General features: G+C 40.4%; 1 protein-coding gene across 7 annotated transcripts in view; it reads left to right on the forward strand.

The window, feature by feature from the left end:
* Nucleotides 1-18,613, forward strand: part of LOC133848239 (optomotor-blind protein) — a 146,295-nt gene that overhangs the window by 113,114 nt on the left and 14,568 nt on the right. For all 7 annotated transcript variants that reach the window (XM_062283728.1, XM_062283724.1, XM_062283725.1 and 4 more), the window contains exons 4-5: nt 17,114-17,260; nt 17,353-17,429. In XM_062283728.1, coding sequence (XP_062139712.1) covers nt 17,114-17,260; nt 17,353-17,429 — 224 coding nt within the window. The remainder of the gene's footprint in view (nt 1-17,113; nt 17,261-17,352; nt 17,430-18,613) is intronic.

Here is an 18,613-nt window from a genome sequence, read left to right on the forward strand (position 1 = left end):
GGTCATGTTGTCGTGCCAGGCAAGAAGTGCACGGCAACATGTGTACTCCATCACATGAAGTTGTTGTTGCCACAGCAACAACAACAACAACACTCACACACACACACACGGAGACAGAGAAAGAACTCAAAGAACTCTCTGTTACCCCTTTTTGATGTGGTTCGTTTGGTTGGTTAAGTTTTGCCGATTTCGATTTCTATCGATGAATTTCATTTGTGTTCTATTTACTGATAGCCATCTAAAATGCGCTGCTACCGACGCCAATTTGTATGCGTCTCTCTCTCTCTCTCTCTCTCTGTCTTTCTCTCTCTTTCTGCCTTTCAGCGCCTGCTGTTTCTCATGCTTCTTTGGCAAACAAATTTTATGCAGGCAGGCGGTCGCCAAAAAATACAAAAATACACAAAAAAAAAAAAAAGAATCATCGTCGTCGTCATCAATATATATGAAACCGGTCGTCGTCGCCAACTTCTTCGTTTTTAGCAAGTTCAAAACTTTTGCTTGTTGTCGCTTCCTTTTTGCGCGCGCACGAGTTTTCAGCAAAAATTTCTTATCTCGTAGCCCTCGCTCTTGCTCTCGCTCTTCCTTCCTGCTGCTCCTTCTGGGGCTTGTTTCAAAAATTTTATGGCAGGCAAACAGCGACCACCGAGCAAAAGTAAAGCGCAAAGCAAAAAAAAAAAGAAAAAAGTAAGGTAAAGCCAAAGAGGCCCCAAAAGAGCCTGGCCTGGCCTGGCGTTAGCCGGGCGACCTTCACAACCGACAACGACGCATTTGTCTCTTTTGCTACCCACTCTGGAGGGTCTCTTGCAGTTAGCCTCAGCCTCTGCCTTGGCCACTGTGCGCTGCAGTCGATCGGTAAGGTCGGTCGGTCGATCGGTCGGTAGAGTCCGGAGGGCTGCCTGCTTATTATTTTGGCAGCTCGAATTTGTTTGGCGCTGGCGTTCAAGCCGTTGATTTCAAGTTAAGATTTGAATGTCGCTCGGCCAAGACAATGCCCAGCCAATGTCTGTCTGTCTGTCTGTCCGTCTGACTGTCTGTCTGTCCACTAGTTTGCTGCCTTCTGCTGCCTGTGTTTTGCTGTGGCGCTCTCGCAGCTCGTGCGTCGTCGTTTTCTGTGAATGCAAAAAAAAGAAAAGAAACGAAAACCCAAAAGCCAGAGATTCTTCTTCCTCAAGTTGCTCCCCTTTTTGGGCGCGCTCTTTGGTTTTATTTTTTTTTTTGTTTGTTTTGTTGAGCTCGTTTTGCGAGAGTTGGAGGCCGCTGGCCGTTGGTCGTTTGGCCGGTGGCCACGTCGCCGTCGTCGTTGTCTGGCCTCTCGCTGTTGTTTTGTGTATTTGGGCCTGGCGCCTGCGGTATGCCTTTGTCGTCTTCGGACTTAGTCGGAGTCGGAGTCTGGGGGCTCTTCTTGGGGTCTTGTCGTCGCCTGCTCGCCTATATGAGAAATGATCGGACATGAGAAACAAAAGATTTGCAAATGTCTTTGGCTTTTTGGATGCCGATGCCGCAGTCGATGGCGCAGTCAACAGTTGCAAGCATTGCTGGTTGCTGGTTGCTGCTTGCTGGTTGCTAGTTGCTGTTGTTGTTACTACGATCTTGGCTCCACACAGTAGGCGACAGGTGACGCCGTTTGCCGATGCTTGCCACATCTATTAAGAGCCAGCTCAGAGCCAATTACATACAAAATACAAGAGCTGACAAGCTGCTGCTGCTGCTGCTATGGCTTTAGCTGTGGCTGTGGCTGCGGCTGCTGCTGCAACGACAAGCGACAAGCGACACACATTCATCTTCAAGCAGCGCCGACATGCGAGAGGACAACAGGCAACAGGCGCCGGCTCAGCCACCGTCGTCGTCGCCAGCTGTCCTGTGTTTTTTACTCGCTTATTTTTTTTTGTTACTTGTTTTGTTTATTTCGGACAGTCCTGTAACAAGCTGAAGCTGAAGCTCTGACTCTGGCTCTGGCTACTTTGCATGAAGTGCGTGCCGCCGCCTTCTCTTGCAACGCCCAAATCGACGCCGATTGTGTGGCAACAACTTTGCTGCTGTTTCTGTTGCGCGTGCGCATTTGATGCATTTTATTTTGGCTGCTATGCGAGACTTGTTAATTAGGCTTAAAGAGCTCAACAGCCGCATTACTTGAGCGTCTGCAAGGTCGCCGCGGCCTAATTGTGTGTGTACTTCAACTTCAACTTGTAGTTCACAATCGAAGTTGCTCTGCAACAATTGCCAGAGAATTGCCTGTGGCAACCAACATTTTTATATCTTTGAAAACTTTGAGTAAATCCATTGCTACTATAATAATGAACTTCTCTGTACGATAATCTTTCATAAAAGTTAATTTTTTCAAAGATTATGTCATTGTACTTCAATTCATTCAATAAACTTTGGGTGTTGGTATAATGAATAGAGATAGAAAACTTAAAAATGAAATGCATTTCTTTTAATAACATATGTTAAGCTTCTCTCATAAATGAGAATTTCAGCTTATGAAAAATTACTAATTCCATTTTACTAAGATCAAAAGACCAAACGCAAGCTGGTCACACTGAAAGTGTTTTGCTCTTCTCTTTTGAATAAATCTCATTTCTTTTTTTGAAGAAGATTTTAATACTTAAAATATATACATGAGTTGTTCTTAAATAATTGTGATACCTTAGTGACTTTTTTACAACACAGCTTTCTTTATTCACCAAAAGAATTGATATGCTTGATTTCTATTGCATTTTGATATTGAAAATAAGAAAACGATGTATAGTATCATAATTTTTGTTAATGTATAATTTAGACACAAATACTTTTTGAACAATCCCATACAAAGTGTTTAAAGCAAACACCAGGATTGCGTTGCTTTGGCACTGAAATTGGGGCTACAACAATTTATGGCATTTAATAGTCTTGGGCCACGTTGGGCGCCAAGTTGTTGGCTGCAATGTCGCTCTTTAGCGATTTTTATCGATCTGCTATGCGATTCATTTATTGTCGAGACCACCAACCAACCACTGTGAAGCTGGTGCGCCTGTGTGGCCAAAGCTTGGTTGGGGTAGCACCCCAAAAATGAAAAAGAAATCGAAAGAGATCCACAAAGCACAAGAAGAAAGAAATGCAATGCGACGGCACTTAAGCTGACCACTTGGCTGTCGGCTACCGCTGGCAACACGCTACGCAATGTGGGGGGAGAGATAGAGAGAGCAAGAGAGAGAAAGAGAGATAGAGAGAGACGTTCGCGTTCTTTTTTTTATCATTAAACGCATAAATGCGAATCTACAAAAGCCGCTGCAGCAGCAGCAGCCTTGTGTGGAAATTTATGGCACGTAAATTTTAATGCGTTGCAAGTTGCACGGCCAAGTCAACGTTGCCGTCATCGTTGTAGTTATACTTATAGCCAGGGTCGTATTTCCCACCAAACGCGTCGGTAGCAGCGCCGTCGCTGTCGCCATCGTCGCCGCGTCGTCATCGTCACATGAATCTGCCATTTTATTGCCAACTTTACTTTGGCGGCAATGTTATTAACGCACATTTTTATGGCTTTGATGAGCAACTGATGCTCAAGCTGCGAGACAGACAGACTCAGAGAGACTGAGACTGTGACAGAGAGAGAGAGAACTGGAAGCTGTTGCTGTTCGTTGTTTTTGCTGGCAGTCACGTTATAAATTAATGCTTATAGCTTCTTTAATTTTTGGGGACTTTCTTTTGTGGTCTGGCCACCTAAATCGTCACACACACTCCATCGAGAGACAGACAATCGACAATCTAAACTTGAGTATTGAAATATACATTAGCATAGCGCACGGGAAATTGTGGGCTGGGGGGCTCGACTCTCAACCTGAGACTCTCTCCTATATATGGTCGACACATTTGGGTATTTCCGTTGCATTTAGCTCACTGATTAGCTGCCAATTTGGAACAACAGCAGCAAACAGCGACAATTTCCTCAATCAACCAAAAGAAACTGAAAAAAAAACCAATCAAGAAAACAGGTAACAAAACGACAAACTATTTCGGGGGCGGCGGAAGGGAAAAGCGTTAGCCGAGGGCAATGAAAATTTACATAAATTTACACTTAATTATGAGTGCGGCATGTAAATTGTGTTGAATGAGCTCCAAAAATGACCTCACGTTGGGCGCCAAAGATTGCCTCTGATTGTTGCTGTTGTAGCTGTGCAACGCACGTTGGGCGCCCATTGATAATAAGCTAAGACACGCCCACCCAACTCGCATGCGCCTGCCATACACACCGTTATAATCCCGATTTGATTTTTCTCGTTGTTATCGTTTTTTGTTTTCTGTTTTCGGTTTTTTTTTTGTCTGCTAATTAATTTTTATGTCCCATTCTTCGCTACGCTTTGCCTTTTCCTTTCGTTAATTAAGCAAAGAACTTAAATAGATGCTCGCTGCCTGTTGCTGGTTGCTGCTGCTGGTTGCTGGTTGCTGCTGTTATCCGGCCTAGTGCAGTCATAAAAACAAGATCAAGACCCTAGCCACAGCGTGTGGTGGTCACGTCTTGGAGCCACACACCAAAAAAAAAAAAAAAAACGAAAAAACAGCCAAAAAAAAAATTCATTCATTCATTAACCAAAACAAGAAAGAGAGGAAGAGGAAGAGCGAGAGAGCGATAATCCAAAATTTAAATTTCAATTTAAATTTACATTTAAATATTAAACAAGTGTCGATTTGTTTGCTGCTGCGACCAACAAAATTAAGTTATAAAACAAAGTTAATGGTGTGACGGGGAAGTGAGCGACCCACTCTCTCAGGCCAAACAGGCAACAGCAGACTACTTACGCCCCGATAAGATAGCGGCTACCTTCAAACCCCAAGCAATCGAACAAATGTTGCTGAAGGGAAGCTGTAGCACGCACTTGGCTTGCCCCTGTTTTCGATTTGGATTTGGATTTGGATTTGTCGACTTCTGGCTGCACTAAAATCGTGATCGTGCCAAGCGTTGCATGCGATAACTCACTAAAATGCCTCCACAACACAACGCGGTGGAAGGAGGCGTGAAAAGTGCTCAAACTATTTGATAGAAATCAATAGAGATGCCGCAACAGTAGCAGCAGCTACTGAAGTGATTGCAGTGAAACAAATGGTTATAAACTTAAAGCTGTTAAAAGCTTGCAAAGCGCTTGGAAACAAAAAGAGTGCAAAGCAATTCAGCAACTGTAAGTTTAGTGCATAAAATATTTGACTAACACTAGTAACGAAAAACATTATTAAAACATAATTTTAGTTCAGCTTTCAAATAACAGATAAGTATTGTAGCGAATTATGTTAAAGTTCTTTAAATTCAAAGTTTAGTGCAAGCTTTTCAAATGTTGGACTAACATTATTAAAGCAGAACATTATTAAAGCACACATTTAATCCAATAGCAAAGCATTTCAGCTGTTCAAAGCTTTGAAAGCTCTTGGAAATAATAAGAGTGCAATGCTTTGCAGCAAATGAGTAAATCTATGAAATGTTGTTATTGAAACATAATTTCAACTCATTTTTCAAATGATAAAAAAGTATTTAAGCCACAGAAAGTTTCACACAAATCTATAAAATATATTTTTGTACAAAAAGTGTGACCAACGTTAGCAAAGCAATAGCCTTTAGGATTGTTAGGTGCACTTTCCAATATTCAAAATTGTTATTCAGCTTTTTCAAGTTTTATTTACATTTGTGATTAAAACATTTGATTAGAATGTATTTCAGCAAATGCAAAATTGTAACTCAACTCTCAACTCTTGAAAATGTTTCTAAGTAATTCTGAATCAGTGAGAAATATTTGACCAGCATCTCAGCTGGATTTGTTTATGTTTGAGTTATACTTTAAAGGAACTTACTTAAACATAATATATTTCAGCAACTGTAAGTTGTAAATATTTCTAAGGAATTTACAAGATTTTTCTGTGTGAAGAAAACGTGTGATGAATCGTTTTAAAATCAAATACATTCAGCTGACTTTAAATTGTTTATCGTGAGCATCTCAATTGCGGGTCAACAACATTCCCCCAAAAAAAAAGTCAGAGGAGAAAAATAACTCTCTTGCTCTCTCTGGGTCTCGGTTTCGGTCTCCCGGTCTATGCTGCTGTTGACTGCAGTATAAATTGCGCTCATTAGTTGCTTGGCGTTGATCATTAATTGTCCGAGGGTATCTGTGCGACTGCTTTGAGCTGGATCTGTGAGCCTGTGCGGCCCAGAGAGCTACTGTTTCAACAGAGGATGTTGTGTTGTTGTCTACCCGCGAGAGCTGATGATGATGATCACAATGATCATGCTGCTGATGTTGATGTTGATGTGAATGCTGCTGCTGATAATAATTTCGGTTGTCGATGCTGGTGGTGGGGCTTTCACCTGAGAAGAGAGCTCGACGAAGCTCTACTTTTATTTTCATTAACATAAAATGTTTTGTGTTGATTTTTTATATGCTGTAAATTATCAGCAATTTATGCGCACTCTCGAGTAGGCGAGGAGAGGAGAAGAGGAAGATGCCTTTCACATTTGCGTTGCCTCGAGTGTCATTCATAAAATGAATGAAAAGAAAAGGAAAGACAAGAAGGAAAACGGGGAGAAAAAAAAATAACAAATATCAGAAGCTAGCGCATAACCCGGTAGCTGATTTAACAGATGAACAGATTATCCAGATATATATGCATATGCATAAGTGGAGTAGCTACTGCTCTATGTTGTTTTCGAGCGGCGGCGCACATTGCGTATGCTTAATTTATCGACACTTAACGCCAATGAGGCGAAGCGACCGCACTTCAATTAAGCTTCCCCCTCCTTCAGTCTCCCGTCCCCCCGCCCCTACTTATGCTGTCTGCTAAGTGTGTCTGCATTATGCTTAACACTTGTCCATGTCGCCGACGAACAACACACAAACACACAGACACATCGACACAGCTACTGAGAATACAAGAAGAAGACGCACAAAAATCCGAAACGCAGCTCGGAACCCGCGGCATCTCATATGCATGCGTGCAAATAAATTTGTCTTTTAGTAATTGCCGAGTGTTGACTATAAACAGGCGCAGTCCCGACATCGCGGACACCGCAGACATTGCGATTTGGTAACTTGGCAGCAAGGCCAACAACTGGGCCCAAAATAAAAGAAAAGAAAGAAGCATCTGACGCCGTTTGCTACTATCGTCATTAACGCTTTAAGCTGAATTTCATTAAGCGCTGGGAGAGCTGGGAAACAGGATTTGGGAGCTCAGCAAAACTCTGCGAAAAAAGGGAAAGAAAGTTGGGAACATACAAAAATGTGACAGTCAGGTGAACAGGCAAATGCGCTACCTGAAAAACAGAAATTATTATTATTATTACTTATTTGTATTTGGGAATTAAATAAGTATCGTACTTCAGGCTAAACACAACAATTTGTGGCAAATAAATTAAATTACACTTCAAACAAATTTTCTATGAATATTTAACTAAAATTGCATTTAAGTGTCATAATTTGTTGCATAATATTTAATTCATTATTTTATTATAAATTATGTAAATTCATTGAAAAATTGTTTAGCTAGCTTCACAAATATTACTTAGCAGAATAATGCATTACATTTTAAAAATAATATTTAATTTAACTACAATTTCATTTAAGTTCCATAATGTTTTGCATAATTTGGCATTTAAATGACATTTTAGTTAAATGAAAATTTTTGTTTTTTAATTTTTGTTGCTAGGCATTACAAATATAACAACTTAAACACTAGAAAAATTAATGAGTTACTTCCTTAGACAGTTTAACACCTCGCTTAACAGCCTCGCTGCTGTACATTAGCTTAACTTAACGGCCAACCATTGTGCACTTACCTGCATATTTTAATTGCTTAAGAGTCACACTAAATTGTGACAACATTGCATAGAAAATATAAAGAAAATTCTGTTGCCGCACTTAACTATGAGTTACTCTTAGATTTCACTTAGCGGTCAATTCTATGCTCTTAAGTTGAAGCTTCCCAAATACAGCAAAGAACTGAACAGAATGGAAAACAATTATTCTTGATATACAATTTATACACTCTTAATTAGTCGACATCAAATTGACAACTTTTGGGCAACTATTTAGTTCAATTTAATGACATATTGATTGATCATTTGCCGAGGTTATTCAACTCGTGTTCAGCAGCTGCAGTGTTAAAGAACTAGATCATGTATTATATATCTACTTAGTTGGCGTAGCGCACACATTTATTTGCCTAAATATACAACAAGAGCAACAACAACAATAACAACAACAACAAGAACAACAACGATTGGTGGACAATCGCTTAATGGCTCGCCTGCAAAACATGAAAAAATACTCAAGTGTTATCGATTAATGTCCAAGTCTAGCAGCTACCGAACGAGCTGCTGAACTGAACCTCACCAAAGAACCCAAAGACAAAGTCACTCGAAATACAAAATACAAACAAAAAAACAAAAAAAAAACAACAAAAACAAGAGAGAAGACGAAGAATAAAAACCCGAACCCCAACGCAGTTTGCCGGCAATAACAAAACTCGGCGCTGGCGGGTTTGGAGCCGGCTGCTCATCCAAAACTCAGTGGCTAAATGGACGACAACGACAACGTTGTTGGTTCTTTATTATGATTATTCGCCTTTTTAATAAAGAAGAACAAAAGGTGCCGACAAATATGGCAAAACGACAGCGACGGCAAACTGAGGCAACTTGCGGGCTGCCAGTTGATTGCGGCATGCGGTATTTGGATGGTGCTAATGTCATCGAGCGTTGAACACCTTTATCAGTGTTGCATTGAAATGCACACACGCATGCGCGTCGTCGCATTGCATGTGGCATGCAACACACACAACTCAGCTCAGCTCAGCTCAGCACAAAACTTAAAGTCGCAGCAGTTGAAGTAGACGCAGAAGCAGGCAGAAGGCAACTTAAGGCCAGCTTATCGCAACAAATAGTCAATGCGAAAATAGTTGACTCCGGCAACTCAGACAACGCGGTGGGTCGCCAATTCAATTTATTAGCTGCAATAAAACGCAAATCATTCGCAATTCGCAATTCGCAATTCGCCCGCCCCGAATCGCAAAAGTCGGCAAAGTGTTGAAATCATTTGAAATATTTGTCATTTCTGCCGATAGTCAAGTACATGAAAGAGACAGACAGACAGAGAGTGAGTGAGAGAGAGAGAGAGAGAGATGAGGCAGTAGCTGCTGCCTCACCATTAGCCATGCTGATCGTTTATCTATGACAGGATGGCCATAACTAACTTGGCTCATTTGTAAGTGAATTCTTCGTCTTCGTCGGCAGGGGGCTGCATTATTTATGACGCCGCATCGCTGTGGCGGCGATAAATGTGTATCGATATTTATGGAGTTATGAGTGCCAGGTTGTCAGCCAGCCCGCCAGCCAACAAATAATGCAAATTGTATGCATTACTTGCTATCGATCACGCTATCGATTAACATAGAAACGCACAGCGAATGACTGAGCTGTTATTTCGACATTTTCTACTATTTGCCAGTTACTATCGTTTAATTAGCCAGCTTTAGACTTTAACATATAAAAGCAAAGAGTTATCTCCTTGGTAATTAATTAAATGATATTTCCCATTTTGTAATCGAGAGAATAGAAATTGCTATGGAAAAACAAAGAGGTTAAGACTTCTGTTCTTTCGATATTTTGTATGAATACTATCGATTAATTAACAATTACACTTTGATAAGAAGTGAATACCATGCATCTCTATCTCTGATAGTCGCGTTCGCTTTCAATTATTTATCATGTGGTGACTATTATCGATTAATCACCGATTAGTTAAAAGTTGGCCATCGTTATCGATAATATATTAAAGCTACGCTTAGCTATCTAATTTAGTTCAAATCAACAACTCGTTCGCCACAGTTTGCTGATCTCAATTGCCATGGTCATCGTTATCGACTGCGCATTTGTTCACTCGGCTCATTGGCCGCTCGCTTCAGCGAACCGCAACGCAAAATACAGCAAAAAAAAAACACAAATTGCTAAAGTCAAGAGATGAAGAAAAGCAAAGCAAATCGATGTGTATCGAGTGCTCCAGCATTTTATTTTACCCAATCGACTGTGACTCAAAAGAGAGCCTCTCGGCGCCACAGAAACTATAGCTAAAGGTGAGCACGAAGGGAGGCAAAGGCCGAAGCAATGGCAACAGCAATGAATGCGTCTGCGTCTGCGATTTGCATACAACAAAACAAAACGGCGCAGTCGCAGGCAGCCTCAGGTTTTCTTTTTTTTTTGCTTTTCGTTTTTTGTTTTCTTGTGCGCAGGCATCATTAGTCTGTGTGGCTGAGTTGTTGTTGTGGCCAAAACGCCGCCCATTTTGTTTAGCAAATTTGCAATTGGCTGTCGCCGTTTTGACCGGCGCACAGACGCCAACAACAACAACAATAACAATAGCAACAAAACAGGCCAGGCAGGACGAAAGAGCGACCAGCACAGACATTTCACATAGCTGGACACAAATTCTCGTGTGTTTGTGTGTTTGTGTGGCAACAGCAACAACTCTGTTTGGGGGCTTTGTGTGCACGCCTGTATCTCAATCTGTTTCTTGGCTCTTTTGCTTCGTTGCTTCATTGCTTCGTGTTGTCATTAAAATGTAAATCCATTTAATTAACATTTTCCGTTCAATCGATGACGACGACCACCAAAAGATAGCAGCAACAAAAACCAACATAGCAGCAACAGCAACAACAACAGCAACAGCAGCCACTGCCCACCAAAAAAGAATTGTTATAAATTGTAAATAAATTTTGACATTATTTAAATGAAATGTTCATCAACTTGCCTTGTCTTTCCCTTGAGCATCAGCTACTGCTTACAATCCCCAGCGTGAGAGTTTAACTTGGCTTGAACAGCTAGAGATGAGCGCGTGAGCACGACACGACAAAAAATAAGAAGAATAGAAAATAAAGAAACACAAAAATATATAACTTCAATGATCGGAGTTTTGTTGGTTAATAATTTAGTTGGCATTTAACTGAATAAAAACATTTTTCTAGTTCTCTTGCGAAAGTATTTCGTTTAAAAAAACTTTATATATATCAATTAAAGAAATTAAAAATAAATATATCTATATTTGAAATCCTTACTTATTTGAAGGTTTTTGCATTGTTTCAAACTTATGGCTAAAGGTCATAGCTATAACATTTTTAGGCCTTATATTTGATTAACAATTTAGACAAACTTGGCAGGCAAATTGTTGGTAAAAGTAGAAGTAAGTTTTTATACCCGCTGTATGCGCATTTGACAATTTAAAATACAGTACTATATCAATATACCAAAAATAGTGTTAGCGATGTCTTTAGTATTCAGTATTTTGTGGTATATTAATTTGGTATATTTTAAAATGTTAGAAAGTATTTTTTGTTGTGCAGAGTTTTCAAAGCAATTTCCATTTTTCCCTTTTTAAGAGCTTATATTTTAATGATTCATTTTCTATTATAAAAAGTCAGCTAACACAGACTTTTTTAATAATGAACTTCATTCAATCTCTTGCTTCACTCGAATATTTTATACGTATATTTGAAACATCGGTTGGCTTTTCAATAAAAATACATCGACTCACGCACTCAACTCTAGCGTTCCGCAAATCAGAGATCTCCGAGACAGAGATCAATGAAATTCGACTAGAGCAACATCAACAGCATCAGCATCGTTTGTTGAATCAACGCTTGGGTGGCTATAACACACAGAGAACCGGGCCAACATCCTCCAGCTACTGCTCGTATTTTGTGTCTTTTGTCTTTCTTTTTTTTTTTTTTGCTTTTGCTTCGGCTATAAAATTATGCATAATTTACCGATTTATCGCATACATATACGCATCGATATATATCTACTGTCTACTCACATACACATGTAAAAAGCCGGCTGACTGCATGGTGGGTCTTCTTCGGTTTCCCCTCTTCATCACTCTCTCTCTCTCTCTCTGTAGACTAGCTCCCTCCTCTTTCACGTCTGCTAGTTTTTGACCTGCTGGCTTAATTAAGACATGTTTCGAGCCGCGTTTTCGTGTTGATATTTATGGTATAGATCGCTCAATATGCATATCGATTTAGCTTTCAGAAAGCAGCTTAAGACAATACAGCGACAGCTTCATAAAACAACAACAAGAAAATAACACAAAATTAAGAAAATATAAGCCTCGAGACGCTTAGTCAGTGAGTGTTCGTTGTGTGTCCCATCTTCATCTTCATCTGCAGCAACAGCAGCAACAGCAACAGCAAACAGGCGACATCGTCATCGTCATCGACAACATCGTTGTTGTTGTTGTTGTCGTTGTCGGCGCCTTCAATTATGTCCATAATTGGTCAACAGGTAGCCGAAAATGGTTTTGGTAGCTGCCTCACTCTCTCCCCTGCCCCCTGTTCATGCCTCTGTGTCCCGATCGCCAAGTCTCTCAGTAGCCAGTGTTGCCTAATTGAGCGACCAATAACTGGCAATAACAGACAATCCACAATCGGAGGAGAGCGAGCCAAAGATTAGGCTGCAAGCGTCGGCGTGCTTAGAACTTTAGCTAAAGTCTTTTTTGCCAGTTGTCACAGAAATTAGCTCAAAGCGTGCGACAAAGTCTATCGATAAATATTGTCAAACTGCGAGCTTAATAAGAAGTTGCTGCTCTGCTTGAAACTGTAATTGTGTTGGCAATATATTGATAATAATCGATATCGATAACACTTACTATCGTTAGCGTCGATTACCGATAACATTTTCACAAATTCTACTGCTATTTAAACTTATATTGTTTGTTCTACTTAAAATTGTAGTTGTGTTATCAATATATCGATTATCGTTAATCGATAACACTTACTATCGGTATCGATGGGTATCGATAACAATTTCATAAATTATGTAGCTATTTAAATTTATATTGTTCGAAACGAAGTGCAGAGTAGCGACTACTATTTATCGATTGAGTGCAATCGATATGTTATCGACTGCACTAAATCCACATATCAATATACCGTAATCGATATATTAATGCGCGTGCTTAACTCTCAGAAATGAGCTGCAAACAAGCGCAATTACAAGCTTGTTAGCAATCGATAGTAATCGATAACGCCACAATATTTGTTTATCATGCGATTTACATGTGCTGTGTGATCACACAAACCAGCTGTGCACTAGCTGTGTAACTAGCTGTAATTTGAGGATGTTGTTGGTGCTGCTGCTGCTGCTGCTGGAATTCACTCACGATCGAGCAAAATGATATCGGGAGTGTAAGTTAATAGTTCAGTCGATGCAAACTGTCGATAACCGTTAGCGATCGTCGCTTGGCTGTTGATGTGCTGTTGTGTGTTGTGTGTTGTGTTATTGCCGCTTGCATGTGAACAAAACATGCCAAATCAAAGTGTGAGTGATCATTCAATTAAGCAGCACGCCAACCGACAACAACAGCGGACAATGGACAGCAGCAACAACTACAGCAACAGCAACAGCAACAACAAGTTGACAACAACGACAGCAATCACACAGCGTTAAGCAAACAACAACAAGAAGAGTAACTGCGGTGCCATCATCAGTTAAATTATGTGATAATATGCCAACAATGAGTGTGCAACAGCAACACGACGACAGCAATCACAACAGCAGCAGCACCAGCACCAGCAGCAACAGCAACTCCGCCTTTAGCAATCAACACGCAAAAGCCCAAAACAAACGTGTCACTGCAGCCAGAGGGTGAATGGTGGCGGCGGGGGAGGGCGGGGAGGCATGTGGCAGGCAGGCGGGCATATCGGGGCACATGACTAGCGTGAAAGATGCGGCCCCAAGGCAACTGCACGTAGCACCAACAGCAACGGCAACTGGCAGCGTTCAACGGCAACTTGCAACTTGACAACTCGGCAGCACCAAAATTGCTGCTACCTTTTTTGGTCGTGGCTGCCGGCGGCTCAATCAGTTTGTCACTTGGTCAATATATATAGAGTGATTAAGTGGCCCACGGATTGGATTGGAGTGCCACTTGCTAGCAGCAACAGCAGCAACTGCAGCAGCAGCAGCCACAACAGACTAGCTGCAACGTGCTGCAATGTTGCTGAATTTTGCATTAGTTTTGCGGCAATCATAATGCGAAAAATCTAGACAATATTTGACGCATAATTGCATTAGAGTCTGGCTGCCAATCATCAATTCAATCAACAACAAGACTTTGCTGCGGAGTTGTTGAGTCTCAATCGCAGTCTCTTTGTCTCAGCAACAATTGCTGTGTTGTGTTGCTGATTTGTTGTGTTGCTTGTTGTCGAGTGACGACAACGACAACGACTGCGTGGCGTCCGTGTAATCGCACTTCATGTCTAATTAGACTTGTTTATGCCCATTTGAAAAGCAGCAATGCAGCCAGCAGCAGCAGCAACAACGGCAACATGATTGTGCATGCACATATTATAGTGGTTTTTTTTTGCTTTTTTTATGGCTATCTTCACGGTTATTTTCATTTAAATCGCAATTCAAACTCGGCAAAACGACAGCGACGACAACTCGTCGTCGAATCACATTTTAAATGACAATTTTGCGCCTCTTCGCAATTTGAAGCCACGCCCAGAGCAGCGACAACAAATTGAATACAATTGTACGTAATAATGCAAATTGTTTTATCAATAAATTCTAGACACATGCAAAACGCATGCAAAACCAACGAGTAATTTCACTTAATGATCATGATTATCGTTGTTGTTGTTGCTGCGGCGGCCTAAATGAATTTATGTGTCAATAAATTTAAAGCAAATTAGCAAACGACATTTTCCAAAGGCAGCACAGCATTTTGCTCAAACGATTTATGAACTAAGCGCTAAGGCTCTCCTTCTTCTTCTCCTTCTCTGTCTCTCTCTCTCTCTATCTATCTCCCTCTCACACTCAGAGTTTGATTGATGATCCACAGCTTTTAGCCGCATGCCAATAAAGTGTTTGCCTTTTAAAGTCGCCCCAAATCGCCGACTGTCACAAGCAATAATATTCGTTTCGTTGGTTGCACTGGCAACTGCAGCCAGAGCAACAACAACAGCAACAGCAAAATGGCGACGCATTGCCAATTAATCATTATTATTATTATTATTATTTTATATTATTTTGCGAGATTTTCGTTTTTGGCATCTGGCAATAAAAAGCTGTTAAAGCATTTAAGCCATTGATCACAGCAACGTCATGTCCAATGATTCCTACAACACAGCATTTATTTTAATGTGAATGCTGTTCGAATGCATTCAGAGTAGTAGCTTATTTAGTTTTGTGTGTGTGTTTTGCTTGAGGCATTTTTCAATTGCATAAAATTGCCAAGTGTAAAACTTTGAGTCACTTGTTATTTGCCGCATTTTGTTACGCTGATATCAATCAGTTGTGTCGCTACTCGTTGGCACTTGCTTTAATCACGTCGTTTAATCGGCTTGTTAGCAGCAGTTTTATTTGATTCATATCTTGTTCTTATGCATTCATTATGTAACAATTGTTCTATGTAATTGTTTCGTCACTCGATGTAATATTACTTGTTATCTTTTAGACAAATACATTTATTTACTCGCTACTCATTAGGTTTTCATACAACTCATTAGAGAATTGTATTATTCATGAATTTTTGACTAGTTTCACTCGCTAGTCTCAATTATTTATTCTCTACTCTTACATTGTTCACTGAGAAGCTTTTTTAAGGTTATTACTTCGTCACCCATCTACGTTTATAAAACGTTTAAATATTACTCGTTGCTTTTTAAATCTTATTAATACTACTCGTTAGTATTGCGCATATTTCTTTTTGCTCGATCATCACATCAACCTAGTTACTATTTAATTATTTGCTTTATTAAAAACTCGTTACTCGTTGCTCAACTCGTTCACTATTACTCGCTCTTAAACATCATCAATCAATTCGTTACAATTATTACTTTTTGTTTATACTTAAAACTACTTCAACTTCAGCAATAAATCACTAAATATTGTTACTGATTCTCAGTCGCTCGCTGGCTTTCAACTCGTTATTAGCAACTTCAAGCAAAAAGTATGCAGTGTGCTTGTCTATCAAAGAACTCGTTTCCTGCTCTACTTGTTGTTGCTGCCATGATCGTTATCTAATTACAAATGCAAGTGTGTTTAACTAATCATTGCGATGTAATCGTATTGGTTGTTGGTTGGTTTGTTGGTAACAAAAGCAAAACAAACCGCAATTGCACAACGGGAACAGCAAGAGCAACAAGCATCTTATTAGTCACACCTTTGAGCATGACACCACAGACGCCATTGGTGGTCTGCGCCGAGGGCGTGCGAATCAAGCTCTCTAACACACAAGATACAAGATACTATGCATACATAAACGTATTTTGAGAAAAGATGCATACTACAATGCGAATACAATCGGCTAGACTACGCCATGAAGTTCTTGTCTAGTTCAATGTTGCTGCTGCTGCTGTTGTTGTTGATTGTTGTTGTTGTTGTTGTCTGCCCGTTGTCGCCGCCATCAACGGCAACCACAGGCAGTCGCTGGAACAGACAAAAGTCGCGGCTTGTTTTCAAAATTACACGAACAAAATGGCAGTCAGCGTCTCTTGTGAGGTCCACACGCAGCCCAAAAAAAAAAACAGCCTAGAGAAAACGGTCTAGACGCTGTGCGCAGTTCGTTGTCGTTTAATCGAAGTCGATTCGACGAGTTATGGTAATTAAAAAGGTGTTCCTTTTGCTGCAACAACCGCAGCAAGTTGCAAATGTTGTTGCCTTGCTAGCTTGCTAGCTTGGGAGGTCTTCGGGGTTTGTTTCTTGCCTTCTTTTTGCTGCCGACAAATTCATATTTTATGAGACAAAACTCGAGGCGCTCTCGCTCTCGCTCACGCTCGTTGCCGTTGTCGTGCACTTTGGTGGGTGGTCAGAACAGACGGAACAGGACAGCAAAGGACCGGATAGGATAGGACAGGAATGTCGCCGCGTTTTGGCCATTTGCAATATGTATTTTGTGCTGTGCTGTGTGTGTCAAGTTTTGTCAAGTTACTCTAGAGGGGAAATCATACTTTGTGTGTCGCTTATTCTCTGACTTGCTTTCGTTTCGTATTTTTCCGTTTTTCTCGTTTCTTGTTTTGTGTTGTGTTGTTGATTGATCCCCCCATTGTACTTAACACGCCAAGCTAACTAATCTTTGTCTCTCCTTCCTTTCGCTTATCCCCACAGACAATACTGAACTCAATGCATAAGTATCAGCCGCGCTTTCATTTGGTGCGAGCCAACGATATCTTGAAGCTACCATATTCCACGTTTCGCACGTACGTGTTCAAGGAGACGGAGTTTATAGCCGTGACTGCATATCAAAATGAGAAGGTAAGCCAAAATCCATCGCACATACATATATAGTAAATAATAAATCATTTCGAGCAACGTTTACTTACATATTTCTCTCCCCCAATGTGTAGATAACTCAATTGAAAATTGACAACAATCCGTTTGCGAAGGGCTTTCGTGATACTGGTGCTGGCAAGCGGGAAAAGAAGTGAGTATCACTAGAGTTAAGTCCGATCCATTAGCAAAGGTCAAGCTCAAGGGGGAAATGAAGACAAGTGTGCACTCAGAACTTGGAAATGAAACCCAATTGTTGTTAAGAAACAAACTCTAATAACTATGCATTAACCGACCACTTGTCGTAATTTATCAAATAATCTTCTAACCACACCGAATGTATAGACAAAAAAGGAGTGAATTTCAAGTGTGACCATACAACAAAGTAAAAGATTATGCTAATTATGATATATATAGAATACGGTCACACTTGAAATTTATTGTTAAATTCTTATTCCTTGACTTGAAATTTAGTTTACTAAATGTTGACAGCATAATTCTTAATTCTTAGCTCAAAGAGTAGATTAACTCAACGAACATTGGTAGATATGCCATTGATTGTGTTTGCTATATAGAATACTTATATCCATCTTCTTCATATCTTGCATGATTTGGCGCAACTAATTTGTGGCACGCTGCAAGACGTGTCTGTTTTAAGTTAAAGTAAGCTCTTAAGCAACTTACGTCCAACTCATTGTTGAAGTGGAAGCAACATTTGTGAAATTGGTAGCCAAGGCAGCTATGAGAAGCTCTCTATTTGTTGTCAGGACAGTTGCCCAAATCCAATTGAATGGCATTTCAATAGCATGGACTTCTACTCTCCCCCCCATTCCAAGTTGATAAGCAAACTAATCAGCACTTTGTAGTGCACTTCACATTCAGCTACGAATTCGAATTCGATTCGATTTGATGCGAAAGCGAATGCGAATGCGAGTCATTTGTCTAACTGTGTGGTATCTCAATCTATAGCTGAGCCTCACATTTTGTATCTATAGAGCATGATTAGCACAGACATTAATTTTTGTCAAATCTGTGCGGAACTAATTAGCCTGCTGCTTGTCAAATTGCAAGTCACAGAGACCGAGAGACCGAGCGAGAGAGAGAGAGAAGCGAGTGACCACAAAAGTCGCTTCCAATGTGGATGATGATGACTGGCACCTTGGTTGCCGTTGCTGTTGCTGTCGATGTTGTTGCTGCTGTCGATGTTGTTGCTGCTGCTGCTGCCCCCGCAGTGCGTTTGTAATCCATATTGATGGATTGATTTCAATTTCCTGTTTGACCAACAACATTCGTGGCATGCTTTTGACTTTTTTGCAATTGTTTTTGAAGGATAACCAT

The sequence above is a fragment of the Drosophila sulfurigaster genome, chromosome X, assembly GCF_023558435.1.
Source record: "Drosophila sulfurigaster albostrigata strain 15112-1811.04 chromosome X, ASM2355843v2, whole genome shotgun sequence".
NCBI lineage: Eukaryota > Metazoa > Arthropoda > Insecta > Diptera > Drosophilidae > Drosophila > Drosophila sulfurigaster.